The sequence below is a fragment of the Brassica napus genome, chromosome A5 (genome assembly GCF_020379485.1).
Source record: "Brassica napus cultivar Da-Ae chromosome A5, Da-Ae, whole genome shotgun sequence".
Taxonomy (NCBI): Eukaryota; Viridiplantae; Streptophyta; class Magnoliopsida; order Brassicales; family Brassicaceae; genus Brassica; species Brassica napus.
Window position 1 is genome coordinate 6,969,798 of NC_063438.1, and position 22,619 is coordinate 6,992,416.

At 34.4% G+C, this 22,619-nt stretch overlaps 5 protein-coding genes across 6 annotated transcripts; 4 read left to right on the forward strand and 1 right to left on the reverse strand.

Moving 5' to 3' along the window:
* The first annotated feature begins 292 nt into the window (after positions 1-292).
* On the forward strand, positions 293-3,022 carry LOC111216005 (B3 domain-containing protein At2g31720-like). The gene has a single exon (XM_048780793.1). It carries the CDS (start codon positions 1,234-1,236, stop codon positions 2,176-2,178), a length of 945 nt encoding a protein of 314 aa, XP_048636750.1. The 5' UTR covers positions 293-1,233; the 3' UTR covers positions 2,179-3,022.
* A 2,960-nt stretch (positions 3,023-5,982) lies between these two features.
* Positions 5,983-9,022, reverse strand: LOC106453593. Its single transcript, XM_048780795.1, has 4 exons — positions 7,588-9,022; positions 7,003-7,266; positions 6,836-6,927; positions 5,983-6,770 (listed from the first exon to the last, which is right to left on the reverse strand). The coding sequence occupies exons 1-4, from the start codon at positions 8,170-8,172 to the stop codon at positions 6,068-6,070; spliced, it is 1,644 nt and encodes a 547-aa protein (XP_048636752.1). The 5' UTR covers positions 8,173-9,022; the 3' UTR covers positions 5,983-6,067.
* Positions 9,023-17,014: 7,992 nt separating this feature from the next.
* BNAA05G11100D lies at positions 17,015-17,739 on the forward strand. Its single transcript, XM_013896929.3, has one exon. The coding sequence runs from the start codon at positions 17,113-17,115 to the stop codon at positions 17,542-17,544; it is 432 nt and encodes a 143-aa protein (XP_013752383.1). The 5' UTR covers positions 17,015-17,112; the 3' UTR covers positions 17,545-17,739.
* Positions 17,740-17,994: 255 nt separating this feature from the next.
* Positions 17,995-21,163, forward strand: LOC106363084. Of its 2 annotated transcripts, none has more exons than XM_048780796.1 (5): positions 17,995-18,345; positions 18,683-18,877; positions 18,957-19,094; positions 19,238-19,327; positions 20,862-21,163. In XM_048780796.1, exons 2-4 carry the CDS (start codon positions 18,683-18,685, stop codon positions 19,316-19,318), a joined length of 414 nt encoding a protein of 137 aa, XP_048636753.1. In that variant the 5' UTR covers positions 17,995-18,345; the 3' UTR covers positions 19,319-19,327; positions 20,862-21,163. The 2 variants fall into 2 exon arrangements, with proteins under 2 accessions (XP_048636753.1, XP_048636754.1); XM_048780797.1 differs by having other exon boundaries at positions 19,244-19,327.
* LOC125608530 (glutathione S-transferase T3-like) lies at positions 19,891-20,676 on the forward strand. The gene has a single exon (XM_048778948.1). It carries the CDS (start codon positions 19,891-19,893, stop codon positions 20,674-20,676), a length of 786 nt encoding a protein of 261 aa, XP_048634905.1.
* Positions 21,164-22,619: the final 1,456 nt, after the last annotated feature.

Sequence of the window (22,619 nt, forward strand, 5' to 3'; positions counted from 1 at the left end):
TTGAAACGACACACATGATATCAGTTTGCGTGTCGTTTGTACATGACAAAACGGTGCAGCGTTTTTGACTTCATAATCTGAGTTTTTTTAGTTTGGCTTTGAAAATGCTCATACAGTTTTTTTTTTTTAAATGTCATATAAGATGTGAATTGTGTAGAGATTATGGAAATATCTGTAAGATGTGTAATCCTCATAAAGTATATTACGAATTTCGTGTTAATTTTTGGTATAGGGTAACATTGATTGGCTTTACTCTTCTCAGATGGGTCAATATAATAAGGCACGCATTTATTCAGTCACAACCATTGTGTATTTCATTAATCCAACACAACCATTGTATAAACTGGTCTTATCCCATGTGTTATGTACTGGATCGATATACTGTCATGAACTTTTTTTCTTTCCTGTCCCCTTATTTCTGAGAATGTTGATAAGCGTATATTATGGTGTGTATCTCTCAAATATATCAGCTTGATTCTGTGTCTTTCGACTGAGCATTCAATCCTCTTGTTCAACTTAGATCTAACTACTTTTGAAAAGATCTGGCACACCGATTGCTTCTTTCTCTACATGCTTATCCAATTACAAAAGGAAATATTATCCAAGCAATTCAGTGTAGTAAATAAATAATACTTAGTGGATAAACAGACAGAAAATTGGGATTAACACAGTTCAGAAAAGAAAATGTAACTTGTACTTAAATGGTAGCATTATAAGCCAAGCCTCTCTGACGAATACCTTTCGTGTCTTATACGATTTATAAGGTGTTTCTATTTTCTTTTCAAACAAGTAATTACTTTTTTTTTCTCTACTTACTCTAGTCATTATCTATATTTCAGATTAACTTCACTAAATAAAAATAATAGAGTATTTGTCAAATAAGTAAGTATACTAATACAACGCCACCCAAATTAATATGATTGGTTCTCCAAGGATCTCTTGAGATTAGTTTAATTATGATAAAATTTATATATTTGTTAGCGATAATTACAACTAATCGTTTGGCAAAGATGCAACTTCTAATAGAATTGAGATTGTCTTCCTAAACAAATAGGACAAAGGAAACTATAGTTTATATGAGTCCGCTTAGGAAAAGGTCTTCTTTAGTCTTATATCAAAATCTTTATATAAGCAATGCTACTCATCCCTCTATCAGCCTCCATACTCCTATCTTCTTATTGTTATTAATTATCTCAGAGAGATTGCCAAAAGAGAATCCTACTTTAGTTTTCGATGAAGATGGTGACAGATGCTGATGATGATCAACGCTCCGAAGAAGAAGCAGAAGAAGAAGAAGAACCCATCAGAGCTGAGCCTCTTAGGGAAGTTAAGCCTTCGGTCAGAGGAAAAAAGCCGGTCAAACCAGAGAGAGGGGTTACACCGGAATGGCTGGTTAATCTGATGATAACAGAAAAGGGTGTGGACGCGAAGCTGGTGATTGCTAAGATGATTCAGAAGACTGATGTCAACGCAAACCAAGGACGTCTCTTGATTCCTTTTAAGCAGATAGTGGAGATGGACTTCTTGAACGAGGAAGAGTTGCACCTCATAGATGAACATCAAAGAGATAATAGTAGTAACAAAGGTGTTGCTGTGATCGTGGTTGCATCCGATGGTGGAAAATGGAATGCTAAACTAAGGAGATGGAATATGACCTGTCCCAATTACGCCTTGTGTTCTGGATGGAACAACGTCGTCCGCGGTGCCAAGCTCAACGACAAGGTAAGGGAGATTTTTAGACTATGGTCATTCCACTCCCAAGATGGGACGAAGCTCTATTTTGCCTTCTATCATAGAGAGTTATCTCTATGTGAAGTGGCACTCAGGCGACTTCCTAAATTTCCAACGAGAAGTAGAACTCCTCGATTTTGTGTTCCATCTTCTCCACCAAGAGTTTCCGAGGTTTTCGACCTAAATATGCCATTGGTTGAAGAGATGGATCCTCTCGAAGCTGAACAAGAGAGGCATGATAGGAGGACTCCACTTGAATCAGTCATAGAGACGATGACGACGACGACGGTGGACCTCGATCGGCTGGGGCCGTCCGTGGACCTAAATATACCATTGGTTCCAGTGCGCACCGAGATGGCTTCTCTTGAAGATGTTCAAGAGACGTCACAGGAATCACCCAGAGAGACGACGAGGGTGGACCTCGAGCTCCGGCTGTGGTTTCAATGAGAGATTCCTGGGAAAGACGGCTATGCTATATATGTGACTTAACCTTTGTTTATTCTGGACCCTAGCTCTCTATTGCCGTGTCACCCAAGTAGTTTCTTTTTTTAGGCTTTCAAATGATTTTTTTTTTTTTTTTGAGTTTTTGGTTTTTTGGTGTTTTGATTTTTTGGTTTTGTCCATTACTATAGAGTGGCCGTTATAAGAGATTCCTTGGAAAACAGCTCTGCTATGTGACTTCATCTTTGTTTATTCTTTGACCCTAGCTCTCTTTTGCCGTGACACCCAAGTAGTTTCTTTCTTTAGGCTTTCAAATGATTTTTTTTGTCCATTACTCGAGTGTTGTAGCTACCTTGATATATGAATGTGTAATAATAATATGTAATTATAAAACAAACTGACATTTCAAACTGGTGTGATTATTGTATTCTTTTAGTAAACGTTTTACGAGAAAAGATCAGAATAAAACCAACTAATTACACAAGGAAAGATAACCCAAGAAAATTCAATGTAGCCAAGACACAACACCTAAAGGGTAACAAACAAAAGATGTCAGAAACAGATAGAGAAGAAGCTTTGACTCAATTAGTAGCAGAGAGTGAGGCTATGAGCCACGAGAAGCCAAGCCTTGTTCTTCTGCTAAACCTCTCTGCAAAAGATTCTTTTGGTGAGCTTTTCCCAGATTTACCTTAATTTAAAATATAAAAAAATGGTCTCTAAACTCCAGCGGGTCACTCATCTACTTTGGGTTCTCTTCGTTCTTGAAAACAGATATTTTACCAATAGACAAACCGCAGGAAACAATCAAGAACATGTTTAAGGGGGAGTCAAGACCGCTCATGCCGAGGAAGAGCAACAATATCAAATGTGGATGCGCAAATGATAAGATTTTTATTATATACCGTACTCTGCATACAAATCTTTCTCATCAAACTGTTGTCAGATTAATTACTGAAATAGAAAATTCCATATAATGGGATTATTGACGCAGAATGTTGACGCTGCCGCTGCCGCCGGTACCTGCGGCAACCAAACGAACAGCCCTTATGTTACATTGTTTCCCCAACCGCTGTAGCTTCTTTCTTAAATCTTCGACTTTCTCACTGGCTTTACCTCTGTTTATTATCAGATCATCGAGCCAACAGTTTACTGCTTAAAAGCTGACAAGAAGAGACTCTTTTCCATTTGCTTCTTCCTTCTTCACAAAGAAGGACCCTTTTCTTCAGTGAGTTCTCCAAATATTTAAAGAACCATTGACTTGAAACTCGGAGTAACTCCTCCGCTAAACTCAGCGACTCTTTTAACACCCGTGAATAAAAAATGCTAGCCAATGAATAAAAAAATATATGTTTTACTACAGCAAAAGTTTACCTGATAAGCCTAACTGTTAGGAAAAGTTTACAAGTCAAAGCGAGAGATCACATACATACGTAAACAAAATTATCATAGTTGATGACTGAAAGGTCTTTTGCACCTCTAATGCAAACTGGAAACAAACAAAAGAAACCGCAGGCAAGAAGTAAGGGAAGTGATAATCCATAGATGGAGACATACTCTACATCTTCATATAAGACCAGGTCACTACTCTTACAAATACATATTGCAATAGCCTCTAACCTAAAAAGAATATAATCAGGAAGTTGCCATCAATAATGAAAAAAGACGAAGAACCAGAACGAACACAGAACTTCGAATAGAATATGAAGATAGCTGATATGTGTTGGGGATCTAACAAGCCGAGACCTGTTTTGATTTTGAAAGTGCTAATAAAGATGGAAACTGAAGGAGTAACCCTGCTATCGCCGGAATAATTCCAACGAACCATCTCTTTGATTCTTCCCATGAATCAGCTGCAAGAATAAAAAAAGCTTTCATTCCATTTGTTCAATGCCGCCATCGCAATAAAAAAATTTGATTTACATGGAAACAAAATCACAACGAGGGTAAACTGATGAAGAAAGGGATCGACTCATTTCCGTAAATGAATACAAGACATCCTTAGCCTCCTTCAGTATAGTAGTAACAACACAAATCATATGTTTCAAAAATAAAGCAAACTAATCTCACTTTCATACATGTATTGGCCCGTAAACCACAAGATCAGATTAACAAAGGACAACAAGGCAGACAGATTCCAATTACAATGTGCCAAAGTACGTACCTAAGTCCAATATAAAAAATGTGAAGCAATTTGTAGCTATAGTCAGGAAGTAGATTAGAGGATCACCAAATAACATGGCGTGACTGGTAGATGAGAGTTTGAAGAACATAATTTAGAACAATCATTGCTCCATAACGACTGAAACAAGATGATGGATGGTATGTTTCTAGAAAAGATGAACATCATGGTAGACAACTGAGAATATTCATTCGGATAACTGAAAACGTTATCACAAACACACAAAAACAGAGTAAAGATAAGTGCTCTAATTAAGACAACATGATCCTCAAGATGAGAAATGAAGAGCCAGCCAGCTTTCGGTTAAACAATCCTAAAACAATTACATAAGCTCCACGTCCTCTACATGCTTCACTAAGATGCGAACACCGTAACACCTATCATACGCTTCCATTCCTTGGATTTCAACTCTTGTTAAATTGTAATAGTAAACATGGAAAGGGTGAAATGGATGGAAGGGAGACATAACAAATTCATTTGTAGCCGTCACTCCAACAAAATGTATGATCTTCTCTCCAACTACATCATTCCACCTACGAGGTAATTTGTAAATATGGTTGAACCATTCATGTTTTCCGAGAGGTGTGGAGAAAAATAGCACTGCCTTGTCATCATCTTTGCGGCAAGCGAAATATAGCAGAGGCCGAGCTAAAGATTTGGTGAAGAACAACTCCGTGAAATCGGGACGGCGGAGTACGGAGGCCCACCGCTTCGAGACACACATGGCATAATCGGAACGGCGGAGTACGGAGGTACTCTTTGCGTCGTTTGGTTTGATCGAAACAACACACATGGCATAATGTTAGTTTGCGTGTCGTTTGTCCAGTAAAAACGGCGCATCGTTCTTGACTTATCAAAATGTGAGCGATTCTTTAAAGTTTTGTTATTTTTTTCACCAATTCGAGAGAAACTGAAATTGTTGGATATAAATTTAAAAATTACAAAGAAACATGAGAGTTTGAATTATCTTGCAATCTCTGAAAAATTCTCACACGGAATTGTCATTGAATTAGTGTCTCGAACGAATGAAATTGTGTTTAAAATCTAAAATAATAATTTTCAAAATATTTTATTTTATAAAATGTACTACTCTTTAAAAGTAATTTAGTTTTTTTTGTTCTTTAATAAAACATTTTGGTTTTTTTCTTCCTTATGTGCTATTTTGGTCATACAAATTTGTTTAATGAGTTTTGGGAGATTTGTCCAACAATTTTCTTAAAATTCATTTTAAGTGGATCATAATGGTTTAAATCAGTTAAAATCAATTTAAACTAATCTAATTCAACCTAAATTAATACAAATGATTAAATCAATTAACAATATTAATATAAATTTATAATTTTTCTGATTTCATTTTATATATTTTTTATAGTTAAAAAATAATATATATATGATATAAATATATAATACATGATTAAAAAGTAATAAAAAATAATAATAATAATAATTTATTAATGCATAATCTTTGTCTATTAACAAGTACATGATTCATATTTTCTAAATGATAGAATAAAATTACTTTTCATTAAAATGATTATTTTGATTATCATTTTATTAAATAACTCGAAACAGATAATATATATGATTTAACTATGAAACACACATTTATATTAAATTAAAAATGTTAAAGAATCTCAAAGTTCTGCAACTATGAAATTAAATAAATCCAAATTTAACATTAAATTCTAACAAATGAAATAGTCCTGATGGATTGTGTTACATTGTTTCTCCAATGGCAGATTCTATATGTCTAAGTAGAAACCGTTGCAGCTTCTTTCTTAAATCTTCGACTTTCTCACTGACTTCACCTCTGTTTGAGATCAGATCATCAAGCCAACAGTTTACTGCTTTAAGGTGGCCTACCAGTGACTCTTTCCCATTCGCTTCTTCCTTCTTCACTAAGAACGACCCTTTCTTTAGAGAGTTCTCCAAATACTTCAAGAACCATTGGCTTGAAACTCGAAGTAGCTCGTCAGCTAAACTCAACGACTCTTTTAACCTGTTTTTACCTTCTAAGTTGCTTCTTTCAGAAGAAACAGAACGATGTTTCGTTGAAGTAAGTTTAACACCCTTGTAAGATTGGTTTCTTGGACTTGTAGTCTCCTTGGGATTTAGTTTCTCAGAGGAGTTATGAATAACAATGTAGTGATGTTGGTCTCTGGGAGAAGCAGCTTCATCTTGCTTTCCAGGCTCTTTGAATAAATTGAACTGGGAAAAACCGGTCACTACCGCGTCTTGAACCCAAGCTGCTGCATTCTTCATAGCTGCTGATCTACAAGAACCGTTGTTTCTGTTCTGAGTAAGCAACAGATGGATTGCTTTGCATGTGTTCAGTGTACTGTGGTAGATGTCCAAGAACCGTCGCACAACTTGTCCCGCTGATAAATGTTTAGAAGAGTCACATAGTTCAGCGAAGGACCTGGAGAGGAAAAGCTAGATTAGTATGAAACTAAAAGAAGCCTGTTAGTGTAGAGAAAAACATACTGTAAACTGAGCAGAACAGACTCCATGGTAGATGCTTCCTCTAGTGCTTTTACTGCGGCCTTTACTGCTACTTGTCTATTTGTTGAAACTTCCTAAAATAAGAGAATGAAGAAACACATGACTACTGATTCTCAGAGTCGCTAATAAGTTTGATTAACAAACCGTACCTTTCCAAGAACTTGAATGGTTTTGGGGAGTCCGGTCCATGAGATTCTCTGGTCAGACCAAGTCCTGTGACTTGAAGGCAGCTTATAATACGCAACTGTAGGAGTCACTGCCTTTGACAACGGCTTGATACCATCTTTTGGAGACTTGACTATGGATATAGGTGATGCAGGCTTAACCACATTTCTATTTCTTAAGGTAGGGGTTTCACAGTTAAGGTGCTTTGATGGAGACTCATTCTTTGGCAGATTCTTATCACTCAAGACCTGCAAAAAAATCATCAGAATCTAAGTAAGAAAGATTGTAAATAGTGAAGACAATATCTAAAATAAGTAACGTTTAAGGTCTGTCAATTCTAGGGTTGTTGGTTTCACTCATATGTATCAATCTCTCAGACCATAGTAGTAACTTAAAGAACAAGAAACCAAGAAAGATTGTGAACTTTGAAGACAATATTAAGTTGCTGCATATCTAAAAGAAGATATCTCAGAACTAAGGTGTTTGGTTTCACTCACATGTATCAAATCTCAGACCATTGATAGTAACTTAATGAACAAGAAACAGAGGAAGAAGATGAAAAATGTTACCAATTTGGGTTTGAGACGTGGGGAAGAAGAAAGAAGCAATGCTGCGTCACGGCGGCGAGTCACCGGAGGACTAGTATGATCCCAACAGCTCCGTCTCGCGGAGTCCAAGCTCAACCTCCTCGTGTCACCACCAAGATTCCTCTTCTTCTTGGTCGTATCAACCGAGACCGGAGTAAAATCAAGAAGCAGGTCGCTAGAGACGAGATCGCTAGGGTTTCCAACGCACGTCCGCCGCTTCGAGACCGGCTTAAGCCCACGAACGACGGGAACAGGACAACCTTTCTCCACGTGGAAACCGCCGCGGACGTAAACAAACTGCCCTAGCTGTATCTCGTCGGAGCGTATCAGATCGGCGTCGTCAGCGGCGGAAACGGCGACGTAAGCGGCGTGGAGAGAGTCGGAGACTTTGACGAAGAATCTTTCGCTACGCCATTGGTTGTCGGAGAGACAGGGGACGATCTCGATCACCTGGAGGAGCGGGAAACGGTGCGAAGACAACAACGGCGGAGAAGAAGAAGAAGAAATGACTTTTCCGGCGGCGAGTTCGAGGAGGTTGGAGAGAACTCCGGGAGTGAGGGAGGCCATTGTGTGTCGACGGGGAAAGGTAGCATCTTTTGGGAGAAGGAAGAAGAGAGTGGGGAATCTCAAGAGAGATGTCTCGGGGAGTGTGGAGAGTTTGTCGGTTACTATGGCGGGAAACAGACAGTTTTGTCAGAATGCTAAAAAGACTCTCTGTCTTGGAGATTTGGAAGGTTGCAGGAAGCTTTTGTTGGTAGCAGGTGTAAAGCACGAGGACGTATTTGATTAATAATAAATAATAATTGTTTTTATTTTGTTTCTTTTGAAAAATCCTAACTGCACACTGTGGATTTGGATGGAATTAGTTTTGCAGTAGTGATAGAACTGGGAAGTGGGAACTATTATTTGCAGTAGTGAAGGGTATCTGGCCCCCATTCATTCGGTTATACAGCAAACCATAGTGGTAGACTGTTTTGTAAATATGTTTTGGGTTAAGTACACTAGATAATAATCCGCGTGAGTTTTTATAATAATGTTTATTTATTAAATAGTTTTGATATTTTGCAATATTACAATTTTTATCGATTATAAAATGACGTATATAAATGTTGGTCTCTTAAATCTATCATTGTTGTTGAAGAATTAATGTATTACATATTATTTCAATTATTTTTAAGATTTCATATGCACAAAAAGAAATTAATTATTGTGGGTGATTCAAATCACCAAAACCAAATAGGCAACATCGATTGAATAATAACGAAAGGGGATTCGGTTTTCTACTCTCGTTTTGTTTACTATTGACTTCCCATAAGTGATTTCAGTTTTTACCTTTATAAAATTGTGCATTCGTTCTCGTCTTTGTTGCATTGATATGAGTCTAGTTTCTTTTTTTAACTTGGTCTATGAATTCAGTGAATTACATAAGTGTCAATTTAAAAGATGGACATCTGTAAAAATTAGTTCCACTCCAAATACATATAAGAATCAAAATTTTGAAGAAAATCACCGGCAAACTATATTAACAGGTTAGTGTTTATATCTAATATATCAAGCTATCATAGAATATAAGTGCAGACGCGAAATATAAATGTATGTCTAGTATATATTCACCAGTTTGGTCTAAAAATCATCTAATTCTAGAACAACAAAACAAATGACTTATTTTAATATATCAAGCTTTTGAGGTCTAGTTACTTAAGAGTATAGAGACAAAAAAAAATACTTTACCATTCTAGTATATGTAAATTATGTATAAACTAAGAACTTTTTGATTTATTAAATGATAAACCATAAAACTTATAATAAATAGTTCAAAACTCTCATTCTTACAATTATAATAGTTAGATAGGATATTAGGGAGAAACAATATTAGACGAATGATCAAATCTCTCATTCTTCGAAAAAACTCAAAAGGAGGTGATTAAAATCTTGTCATGATATTTCATTAAAAACTTTTTAGGAATAAAAATCAAGACTAAATTATATATATATATAGTGCTTCCAAAATTAAAAATCAGTTTGATTTGAAAAAGTGTGTTTCTCGGATTTTCAAGATGAAATAAGATATCAGAAACCACCAATTTAAAAGATAAATTTGTATACATAAAAGTATATACATTAGAGTAATCACATAAATTAAAACCAATATCTTTTGTTAATTTACAATCACGTTTTTGGTAAATAAATCAAAACAATCATTTTATTTACTTTATATGATATAAATTAAAATTTATTGATATTGACATAGATATATAGTATATTTTAATATAAATATTTATTACTGACACTTCCTACTCATATTATTTTTTAACATTTGTATATTTGCTGTAACAAAAATTTAAACCATTAATCACAAAAAATTTAATGTGAGATTTTTCAATACAAATTTCAAAATTAAAATATTAAGATCTCAATTATTTTTCACTGGAAATTTTAAAATCAACATATTTATATATTTGTATATGGTACATAATTTATTTCAAATGATATTAATAAATAAATAAATAAATATATATATATATATATATATATATATATATATATATATATATATATGAATATCTATTAATGAAACTTAATATTCATATGATTTATTAGAGTTGGGCATTTTATCCGATATCTGAACCCGTATCTAAATCTGATCCGAAAATCCGAACCGAAGTAGCTAAATACAAAACGGTTATTGAATTCAAAGAGATTGGATATCCAAACCCAAACGGGTAATATCCGAACCCGGATGGGTAATATCCAAACCCGAATGATATCCGAAGATAACCAAAAATAAGTATACTTAACCCTGTATTTCTAGTTTACTCCTCTCATTTTATTCAAAATTATTTATATTAATAATGCACATTGCTCAAAATTAGATAATATACATATAATTATGGACAAAATCATTTGCTACTCACTTAAAATACATATCAAGCTCTTGTTTCTTTCATTAACAAAAGTTGCATCTAAAATTACAAAGCAACAACTAAATTAGTGGTTTTCTATTTTTAAAGTTTTATCTCCAAACCTATTAAAAGTTTAATCTTTTGAAAATTAGAAAACCAGTTAAGTTAAGAATATATTTTAAATACAAAAAAATTAAATAATGAATAAATTATTTAATTTTTCTTCAAAATTAATTTAGATATCCGAACCCGGCCCAAAATATCCGAACCCAAACATAAAATACCCGAACCGGAACCCGAAATGTAGAAATATCGAACATATTATATACCTTAATACTGAAATACCCAAATATCCTAAATACCCGATACGAATCCGAACGTGCATCTGAACACTTACCCCTACGATATATGATCATTTATATCTTGCTTGAACAAAAAAAAGTTAAAGCATTGATCACAATTTTTTTAATGTGGAACTTTTACCATTTTTGTAATTTATAGTCATTTATAAAAAATCAAAATATAACATATAAGAAAAATTTTAATTTTTTTTAATTATATCTTTAATGTGATTGTTTAATTTATTTTAATAATATAAAATTAAACAAAAAAGAGAGAGGATACAAAAATTGTTATCAAATATGTATTATTCATAATCATTAATTTTCATATATATGTTAACCATATTTAGGTAATTTTGTAACTTTTATTTAAGAAAAGAAAAAATATTCTTTGATACACTAATAATTAATTTGATTGTTAGTTTAATAAAAAGCATAATATAGGTTTTTATAGACCAACTTTTTTTTTTCTAAGAATTCTAAAAATCATCCTCGTGATAACACGTAGCTACAAAACACATGTTGTAATGCTCCATGATTAATATATAGGGGATTTGATGTGATAATAGGTTACTTTATTTTATTTTGCCAGCAATAATAGGTACTTTTCAAGGAGATTTTATACTAAGAGGTACTTTATGAGATTGTCATTATAAGCACCAACATACCGAGATATGTGAGATATCCCATATATATATTAAAAAGCATGCATTGACATTAATGCATTCACGCTACCTTCACCACATGGCGCTCTCACATTCAAAACTTATGCTGACGTGTCGTTTTAATAGAGCACCTTACAATTTTGTTTCTTATTTTAATTAAAAGCTATAACAAATGTTTTACATCGTCGATACTCTTATGTTTCACGTAAGTTTTTGAGCTTCCAAAATTTTGGAAAGTTATATCGAAGTGGAGGGTTATGAAAAGGTGTTCACGATGCATCACATCCTTACGCAGTTCTCTGGCCACACTCTCTTTGACAACAACAGTGCTTGTCATCTTCTTCCCAATGTTAAGCTTCTCTCTGGTCATCTCTACTATCTTGTCCCTAAAACAACGAAAAAGAAAAAGACCAAGAAGGTAACGTTTGCAGATCATGAGGTAAAAGAAGACGCAAGATTACTAGCTAAGAGAAGTTGTATGTAGCCGATCACACTGGTGAAAGAACCATCAACACTGATGGTGATGACAATAAGAATGTGAGTGTTATGAGAATGAAGATCGTTGTGAGTAAGCAAGAGTTAGAGAAGCTGCTCAAAGGATGGTCATTCCATGAAATGGTCTACCAAACTCTTGAGAAATAAACTTTGTTTTCTGATGATGTTAATCTTCAATGTAAGACCAAGAAAGTAACGTTTGTGGATCCTGAGGTGGAAGAAGACTCAAGATTACTAAGATAAGGTGTAGCCGATCATACTGGTGAAAGAACCAGCAACACTGATGGTGATGACAATAAGAATGTGAGCGTTATGAGAATGAAAATCGTTTTGAGTAAGCAAGAGTTAGAGAAGCTGCTCCAAGGAGAGTCGTTCCATGAAATGGTGTACCAGAATCTTGGGAAACAAACTTTGCTTTCTGATGATAATAATCTTCAATGTAATACAGGTTAGAGACCTATGTTAGATAGCATATATAGCTGAAAGCTGAATAATCCCACAAAGAATATAACAGATAGATCATAGATATATATATGAAAACAATCTTGAGTTTGTTCAAGGACAGTTGTTTTTGAGGTTTTGGTGTATATAAAAGCTTTGAAGCTATGTAATCAATGACCAATATATATATATTAATGATGACAAGTTTTTTCGGTATAATAAAGAAATATTATATTCTCGAGCTTTTCCTATTATTATGGTTATGGTTTTAACGCTAAGCTCTGTTATGGTTTAACGCTTTCATTCGGCATGATAAAAATCGTCTTTCAAAGTCAGAGATTTCCCTATTATTATGGTTAACACTTTTAAACCAAAATTCAAAATCGGTTTGTTATTATACCGAAGGAAACACTAAGCTCTGTTTTTGAAATCGATTTTGCTACCTTGAGTGATTGGCAAGGTTGATTGATGATAGGAGATTTGCATATATTTCAAAACTTTGGTTTATGGCAATATATACATCGATAGTGCTGAGCAAGGCACAAATATATGACATTAAATTGTTTAAGGTGATCAGTGTAACTTGCATTAGGTTTCTTAGACCTATATAAGACACATGTCTTCCATCTTTCTTACTCAAAACCTAAATGCAAAACCTAAGCATTCTTCTATAATGGCTGCGATAAGTTGATAATGACTCATATATCCTAAACCTCTACACATAAGTTGTGACCAATAAAAAGTCCAAAAAATCCAACTTAAAACCAAATCGATGTGCACATTAAATAGATCTAATATCTTCTTATTTTATAAATAACGAAATTAGTAATCTCATTCCGCACAAAGCGCGGGTTATCACCTAGCTGGATATAGTATAATGTAAAGAAAAGACCATTTATTAATGTGCCAATAACTATAATAATTTTTTTATCCAAACAAATAGAGAATGAAGCCATTACGGCATTTCCAACTCAATATATTTTTCACTATAAATTATATTTTAGAATAAAAGTGGTACAATGGTACTATATTTTTCACTCAATAATAGAGTAAAAAGTAGGTTTACTCTAGGGGTAGATGTTTGGGTACCCATTCGGGTTTGGTTCGGGTCTATTCGGGTTTCAGGTTTTTGGAGTCAAAAATTTCAGTCCCATTCGGATATTTTTAAATTTCGGTTCGGGTTCGGTTCAGATCTTTGGGGGTTCGGTTCCTGTTCGGAAAACCTATTTAAATTATTTTAAAAAAATTTAAATTCATTATATATTTTAAAATACTCAAAATCTATAAACAAATTAATATATTACATATAAATTTGAATAACACATGTCAAAATACCTAAACTTAACATATAAATTGGTTTAGTTTAAATATTTGGATAGAGAATAAATAAATATTTTAAGTATTTTTGGTATTTTGAGTATACTTTAACTATTTAAGACATTTACTTTTAATTATTTGTATATATTTTCAAGTATTTTGGATAAGTTAAAAGTATCAAATATATTTTGGATATTATTTAATATGCATTAAATCTAAAAAATAATTAATATATAGGTTTATAAATCTATTTTGGATACACTCGGGTACCCAAAATATTTTGGTTCGGATCGGGTTCGGTTTTAGTTCTTTAAATACCAAAATTTTAGACTCATTCGGATATTTATTCAATTTCGGTTCGGGTTCAGTACTATTTTTTTGGATCGGGTTCGGTTTGGTTTTTCGGATCCGGGTTTTTTGCCGATAACTTTTTTTTCTTCTTGTCATCACTCTATTTTCCACTCTAAAATAGAGTAACATTAGAACAACAACCAACTATATTATAGAATTATTCTATCTTAGAAAAAAAAATAGAATAAATCATTGGAATAGTCTTAAGGTCGTTCATATATACAAAGTACATACACACTCTACTCATCTTAAAATGTTTAACATAGGATGCAAACCAACCCAAATACTGTATATATGTACCCAATGTCCAACAAATTGATTGTCGAACAAATCTGTTCTTTTTAATTTTACTTCTTATCCACACACACCTTGAGTTTCATGACAATTGATGAATCTTGAAAGCAATGTACCAACAGAAAGAATTGTTCAAATATGGGGTTTCTGTCCTCGCTCAATCTAAAATATGGCCTTCCTCATACATCATAGCTGCCTCAATCCATTTAAAATCAACCAATAAATTTGATTTGTGTAGAAAGCAAAACCGAGTTGTTGAGATGCATTAATAGTACGTGGCCAAAGTAGTATGGGCAGTTTTTGTGGGCTAATACATGCAGTTAATGCATTTCTAACCTTCTTTCTCATTATCGTTGTCATCATTTTACATCATTTATGATTGTACATATGCATTTTAGTTTATTTATTGTATTTAGGTTGCATTTCACTTTTGCATACTCTTCGAATCCTTTTAAGTGTTCTTGGAGTTTATGAGAGAATGGATACTTGGAATGGAGGAGAAAGAAGAGCTAGGGAAGGGGTTATATATATATACAGAATCCAGAATACATATCTGAAAAATTGACTTGGGTGAAGCTCTTAACAATCAAAACTAATTCATGAAAGTAGTTTAAAATCATTTGGAAATATACCCCCAAAGTTATGACTGAATTAATGAACATATATCACCATTGCGAAAAATTCCGATAATCCAGCGCCCAGTGGTCATTTCCAGCGGGTGAGCGGTGACCAGGGACGGAGGCAGTGAAGGAGGTGTGGGGTCAGCTGACCCCACTACTTTTTTTAAAAATAATTTTTTTTTATTTAACAAAATTTGTATTGATCCCATTAAAAATAAAAATTTGACCCCACTAAAAATATAATTTCACAAATATAATCACAAAACATTAAAGATTGAAGATAATTTAAAATTATATAAAATAATAAGTTTATTTTATTTGTTAAACATTTGATTTATATTAATTTTAGCTTAAATTTCAATAAACACGTTTTTATATTAAGTGTTAGTTACATATTTCAATAAAACCCAAATTGTATTAGGTCCAATAACTAATATTAAAAAAAAATTTAAAATTAATGAGTGAATTTGAAAAAAGGGATTTGTACTTCTTTTCTGGACAACGCAAAAAAGAAAAACTCTCATGTTCTCCAAGCAATTTTTGGATAAGTTTTTTTTTGACCGAATAATTTTTAAAGTTTTCTATTTTTTTTGTTATACACTTTCCACTTTATTTTACCAAACTAAAAATGATTATGATTCAATGATTATGTAAATTTATCAGTTAACTAATGGATCAGTTTCTGAATCGGCAAAAAAATATCAACCAATGAAAATGGTCAAAAAATAGTATTAATACAATATCGCATCAGTAATGAGTTTCTAAAATTTTTATGATTTGTTTTATCAAAAGTATTTTAAATTATAGTAAATAATTATGATAAACAAGTTTTAAGATATGAATGATCGTGGAGTATATTTATAGTTTTTCCGTGATTATAAATTATATATTTGAAAAAAAAAAAATTGACCCCAGTACAAAAACTTTCTGGCTCCGCCACTGGCGGTGACCGTTGGATTCCTATAAAAGTCAATGTTTACATTTTGACAAACTTGACCCATGTTTTGACCTAATTTCTTCGATTAACATGTTTAGTTTGTATTCTCTATAAAACTAAGCTTTTTACTTTCTACTTGGGTTTTAAGATCTAAACAATATTCTTACATTTTGGATCAAGATTTTTCTCGTTCGTATGAATATGACAATTACTAGTGAAGGATTTCTCACCTCTATCTTTATGTTTATGTCTTATTTTTGTGTTTCATTTTGAGGATTAGTGAAATTTTTCTTAGAGATTTTAAGTTTTGTAGATTTAGCCATTTAGGGTTGTCTCTAAAATTGCAACTCTATACGCATTACGAAGGAAGGTATATATGTACTTTCTAGGTTTCCGACCCTTAATCAATATTCTCAATAGTCACGGTTGGACATAAGTCAAATTCAAAAACACACAAAACTTGAGTATAATTAAATTTTGTTCAAAAGAAAAGAAAAGAAAACAAATATTGATAACATGTCAAACTCATGGCGATGCTTGAAATAGGGGGCACAAATGAACTGTCCGATCAATATGGTCATTCACTTCTGTTTGTGTTGACACTCCAACTTGTTTATTGGGTCTCCTGTCAAACCAAACTTCTTATAAACTTGTGAAGTTGCTTTGATTCTACCTTTCATATTGATATCTCTCTCTCTAACCACTCTTCTTCCGTCATTTTCTTTTTGTATTGAAAATTTCAGACATAGTATAGGATTTAAAGTAATTTCTCTTCTCTTCATATACTTGTAACTCAGTGAATATATAATATATTACTTTCGAATTAAGTTTACAGTTATATTCAAATGATATCCATCGTGTTTTATTTAGGCATACTAGTAAGCAATCAGTCGAAAATTTGATGATGTAGCTAGATTACAGACTAAATATATGTGTCAAAATCGAAATCATTTCTTTATTTATTAATAAAGCAAACTAACCTCAAAACTCACCGACCTCATCTCTTGCAGTAGAAATCAGAGTAAAATGGACAAGCAATTTAATTTTAGAAGGAAAATAAATGGACCAACACCTACTCCTAGCTACTCCTCATATATAGTTGTCTCCTCATGAGAAATCGATTATCTTTCTGTATGATCAAACATGGGGAGTGAAGTAGTAAATCCGATCAAACCACGGTTTGATCTGAGCATGTCAAGACGAACCCGGAAACCATGGTCTTCAAGTCTCGTCAACGAGATGCAACATCAAGTCCTGTCCACGCAAAGCTCACAGCAAGAGAAAGAATTAGAGCAAGACGAAGACCGAGAGATTGATCGTAAGAGTTTGAACAATCTGATGAGAAGTGAGCAAGAATCAAATGGAGAAGCTAATGTTAGCAATAAGAACTCTCTAGGTCAACATTTCGGGGACGACGAAGCGATCAAGCAAACGATGCAAGTGGTGGTCAAGAAGCAAGGTGGGGAAAATGGTGTTAAATTCAAAGGTATGATGAGTCGATATGTTAAGGTCTTGAGCGGTCTGATGAAGGCCAAACGTGACCGCAAAACATCGGCCTTGCGGTTTAAGACATGATTCGAATATATATATACGTACGTTCGTGTGCCTTACACGTATATTTAGTTTAGAAATGTTTCGCGTACGTACGTATTATTGATGTGCATATATGTTGTTGGCATATTTGTTTTCACTTTTGAGAATGTCATCTTAGCACTATGTTCATCCGTACATGTACCTTTTGGTTTTGAATATCATTGCATGTTTTTTTCGTTTGCTAAGAGCACATGGGGTGGGGGGAAAGAGCATTAGTATAATTTAATTTAATAGTTAAATTTTATATAATTATAAAGAATAACCAACAACATAAATGACAGTGCAAAACAGTTTTCAGTTTTTTTTGTTGAATTTCTTGTATACAAAAATTTATCTCTCTTCGATTTGATCTTTTCAATTTCTTATTTTCAATTTATTTTATTATTTTGCAAAAAACTATTGAAAACTTTATGGTTGAAGATGGTCTAAGAGCAAGTCCATTGAAGGTTCAAAGGGGGGTCATGGGCTGAGTTTCATAGCATTTTTAATCCAAAAGAAAATGAAAAATGGGTCTTTATCTCTGAACCGGGCCGTTGGAGAGAGCCCGCATGAAACGAGTTCAAGCCACGTGGAGAAGAGTTATTGGCTGTTGAGACGCGCGTTGTCGACGGGGAAAGGAGAAGAAACGCGTGAATCTCCTCATTTCCTCCTCTCTCCAAAAAAGCTAGGGTTTGCGACTCGAGAGGCGATTGTTGTAGCGACGCCGACGATTCTTGTAGCGACGCCGATCCAGAGCAAAATTGTCCATCAAATCGACGCGTAGTGAGATCTCATCGACCTGAGGTAGGTTTTCGAGTTTGTGGCTTCGTCTGATTGTATCGATTTAGGGTTTTCTTTGTTAGGGTTGAATAGAGTCTGCGATCTTAAATCGATTAGGGGTTTTTTTTGTTAGGGTTTTCTTTCATAGGGTTCGATCCAATGTGCGATCTTAAATCGATTTGGGGGTTTCTTTGTTAGGGTTTTCTTTCTTACGGTTCAATAGAGTGCGATATGAAATCGTTTTGGGGGTTTCTTTGATAGGGTAGTAAAGCGTGTTTCTGGTGTGATATAGGGGTCGTTTGTATCATTCTGGTTTGATATAGGGGTCGTCTTACTTAATTGTTTTATCTTCCTCTTGCAGATGGATCCCGCAGAAGAAAGACGAAATTCAAAGAAGCAAAAGGATCACTGCGACATGTTAGGGTTTGTCGCGGATTCACAGTACGGGGTTCCAAGAAAGTGTGCTTGCGGCGGGAGAATCATTGACGAGGTTCGGGGGAAGGAAGACTACGACAGTCTTCCTGGAAAGCGTTTCTTCACATGCGTAAACTATGAGGTTAGTGTCTCTGCAATCATGTTCTTATAATATATGTAACTTGAAGTCTGTCTAATATTTCTTTTCTGTTGTGAACAAGGATGATGGGTTGCATTACCGTCATCCTTGGGTGGTTGCTGTCCAGGAAGAGATCAAAACGCTGAGCACGCGTCTGGATGAGGCAGAGGAGGTTGTGAAGGGGGTGTGGAAACTCAATAAACGGATTAAGGACCTAGAGGTAAGTGTACTTGTTACATTGTTTGTATCTCCTTGCTGTAGTTATCAACCTGCTCAAATATCTCCTTGCTGTAGTTATTTGTTACATTGTACTTGATGAGTCAGTAAGTTAAAACAAATCATCATTGTTGTTTCCATGTCCAGGAACAGGTTTCAACCCTCTCCGAGCAGGTTGATGATCTCACTGTCGAGGTGGGTACCCTTGAGAAGGTGTGTTTCGACTGATAATCAGAGGTACATATAAATATTTGCGTGAATTAATAAGTATAAGTAGTTAAAAGTTTGCGTGAATTAATATGTAGAACTTGCTAAATGTTTGCGTGAATTACTAAGTATAACTAGTTAGATGTTTGCGTGAAATATATAGTAGAACTACCTAGATGTTTGCCTGAAATATAAAGTAGAACTAGGTAAATGTTTGCGTGAATTAACTAGTAGTCTGGGTTGGTTGGTTCATCTGAATGTATGAATTTATTGTTCAACTAAACTGAACTGAACTAGTAGTCTGAGTTGGTTGGTTACTGTGATTGTATTAATAAGTTAGAACGAAAAGTACAGCGTAATTTACTCTGTGTTGGTTGGTTGGTTGCTCTAATTGTGATGAGTAGTTGATTGTATTAAGTGGTTGATTTGATGTGTAATGACTGCTCTCTGTGAAGTAGTTGTTCTATACTCGCTTTTATATTGAATGTTTTGCAGTTAGAGTTTAAATTTTCTCTCTTGTGGTAGCTTAAACTAGTTTAAATAGAGTACCCAAACCCCATTAACCTAAACCATCAACCTAAACCATAAGAAAAATGGATCCCTTTACCATAAACTCTCCCGGGTTTACTTCGCTCCTAGCTTCGCAGAGCAGTCCAGCAATGGACTGCGAGTTTGCTGAGGCAGTAGCCAACTCTCCCGGGATAGTGAAACCGGTCCTAAAGAGAAAGTGGACAACAAAAGAAGACCTAGTGCTCATCAGTGGGTGGCTGAACACGAGCAAGGATGCTATTGTCGGTAACGAGCAGAAGGGAGGATCCTTTTGGAAGAGAATTGAGCTCTACTTCAATTCAAGCCCTCAGCTCACTGGCTCAGTTCCTAGAGAGTGGAGTCAGTGTAAGCAGAGGTGGGGAAGGGTGAACGAGCAGGTGTGCAAGTTTGTGGGGAGTTATGAGGCGGCTTTGAAGGAGCAATCTAGTGGTCAAAATGAGAATGATGTCATGAAGGCTGCCCATGACATCTTCTTTAATGATTACCATGCGAAGTTCGCCATGGAACACTGTTGGAGGGAACTGAGATATGATCAGAAATGGAAGTCATACTCCAAGTCCAGAGATGCCGGGAAGGAGAAAAGGAAGGAGAACGAAGAGGTGATGCCTGAGGAGGAGGTTAGACCGGCGGGTGTAAAGGCTGCGAAAGCAAGCAAGCGCAAGCGGCACGGGAATGAGGCTGCTTTCGATCAAATAGAGAGCATCCTGGCTGCGAGAAAGAAAATATCCCAGCAGAAACTCCTAGATCGTCTCCTAGCCAAAAATGAGACTGATCTATCTCCAAATGAAATCAGTCTCAAAAACAAACTCGTTTCTGAACTGCTAGATTGAATTGGTTAACTACTTTTTTTTTTAAACTTTGTTGGTTAGTAGATTCTCTGTTTTACATTATTTAGTTGCATCAATATGATTGAATTGGTTAACTTTGTTGCTTAGTAGAATCTCTGTTTTACATTATTTACTTGGTAGAATCTCCAAGAGTTTTAAACTTTGTAGTTTGTTTTTTTTTTTTGCAGGTCACGGGATCATCATGTCTGGATCACGGGTTGCTTTGTCTGATGTTGCTTGGCTGTTGTTTCTTTTTCTCTACGGATGCAGTGTACTATTTTGTTAGTTTGTACACTGCTACTATGTTATGAATTCACGGGTTGTACTTTGTTTCTACACTACTCTCATGTCACGGGTTTTATGTAACAAACAAGCATATATTAATATGCTCTCTTCACGTATGTTTCTATATGAGAACTCAACTTCTTCTCATTGTTTCTCTGTCTGAAAAGAAAAATTTCATTGCTAAACTTAAACAGTTCCTATAGTATTTGAATCGCACTTGATCTACTACCAACGAAGAACACAAGAGCACTTGAACATTTCCTCTTCTATCTCATTTCGAAAGAGTAATCGGGTATATTTCACTACTTGTACATTACTTATTCACTAGAGTAATCGGGTATATTTATCTTTTTGTAGTTAAACATTGGCAATAAGTTACTAAAAACTGACATTTTAAAAATTGTAAAAATTTCATGAGTTTAAAATTTCACTAATCTATAGTTTAAAAATTAAAATTTCTTGAGTTTAAAACTGATATGAGTTTAAAACTGACATTTTAAAAATTCTAAAAATTTCATGAGTTTAAATCTGACATGAGTTTAAAACTGACATGAGTTTAAAATTGTAAAAATTACATGAGTTTAAAATTGTAAAAATTTCATGAGTTTAAAATTGTAAAAATTTCATGAATTTAAAATTGTAAAAGTTTCATGAGTTTAAAATTGAAAAAATTTCATGAGTTTAAAATTGTAAAAAATTCATGAGTTTAAAATTGTAAAAATTTAACCCATAGTTTACTTTAAAAATTGTCAAATTTAACCTATAGTTTATTTTAAAAATCCATAAGTTTTTGGATTTTGTAAGTAGAGTATGGTATTGTTTAAAACTCTATATAGTTTTTCGATTTTGTAAGTAGAGTATGGTATTGTTTAAAACTCTTAACATTTTAAAAATTAGGGAAAAATGTCAAGCTCCTCAAATGATGAAGTATATGAGGTATTTGAAGAAATGGTCGACGAACAAATTGATGATTTCATGGACTCCGTTATTGCCAACAACCCGAAGAGACGAGGGTATATCGAAAGAGATCGGGAACAAGGACACAATCAACTATGGCACGACTATTTTAGCGAAAATCCAACATACCCACCGGAAATGTTTAGGCGGCGTTTTCGAATGAACAAACCTTTGTTCCTTCGCATTGTCGAACGCCTAAATAATGAAGTTCCATACTTTCAGCAACGAAGAAATGGTCACGGAAGGTGCGGCCTATCTGCACTTCAAAAATGCACTTCAGCGATACGAATGTTGGCATATGGTAAAGCCGGAGATGCGAATGACGAATATCTCCGACTTGCGGCAAGTACTGCACTTTTATGTTTGGAAAATTTCACGGATGCGATAATACTATTGTTTGGAGGTGAGTATCTAAGAAGCCCTACACCAGAAGATCTTCAAAGACTACTTGACGCTGGAGAGGCACGCGGGTTTCCGGGTATGATAGGCAGCATCGATTGTATGCATTGGGAGTGGAAAAACTGCCCAACGGCTTGGAAAGGTCAGTACACACGTGGTTCAGGAAAGCCGACAATCGTCTTAGAAGCTGTGGCATCACAAGATCTTTGGATATGGCACTCATTTTTCGGATTACCAGGTACCCTCAACGATATCAATGTTCTTGATCGGTCACCAGTTTTTGATGACATTTTACAAGGTCGAGC

Excerpts from the sequence above, each read along its gene's own strand:
- LOC111216005 (XM_048780793.1), top strand. The coding sequence starts at position 1,234 with ATGAAGATGGTGACAGATGCTGATGATGATCAACGCTCCGAAGAAGAA.
- LOC106453593 (XM_048780795.1), bottom strand. The coding sequence starts at position 8,172 with ATGGCCTCCCTCACTCCCGGAGTTCTCTCCAACCTCCTCGAACTCGCC. Across the intron at positions 7,267-7,587 it reads CACGTCTCAAACCCAAATTG|GTCTTGAGTGATAAGAATCT; the intron begins GTAACATTTTTC and ends ATTTTTTTGCAG. Across the intron at positions 6,771-6,835 it reads TCTGTTCTGCTCAGTTTACA|GTCCTTCGCTGAACTATGTG; the intron begins GTATGTTTTTCT and ends TTTCCTCTCCAG.
- BNAA05G11100D (XM_013896929.3), top strand. The coding sequence starts at position 17,113 with ATGGGGAGTGAAGTAGTAAATCCGATCAAACCACGGTTTGATCTGAGC.
- LOC106363084 (XM_048780796.1), top strand. The coding sequence starts at position 18,683 with ATGGATCCCGCAGAAGAAAGACGAAATTCAAAGAAGCAAAAGGATCAC. Across the intron at positions 18,878-18,956 it reads TCACATGCGTAAACTATGAG|GATGATGGGTTGCATTACCG; the intron begins GTTAGTGTCTCT and ends GTTGTGAACAAG. Across the intron at positions 19,095-19,237 it reads AACGGATTAAGGACCTAGAG|GAACAGGTTTCAACCCTCTC; the intron begins GTAAGTGTACTT and ends TTCCATGTCCAG.
- LOC125608530 (XM_048778948.1), top strand. The coding sequence starts at position 19,891 with ATGGATCCCTTTACCATAAACTCTCCCGGGTTTACTTCGCTCCTAGCT.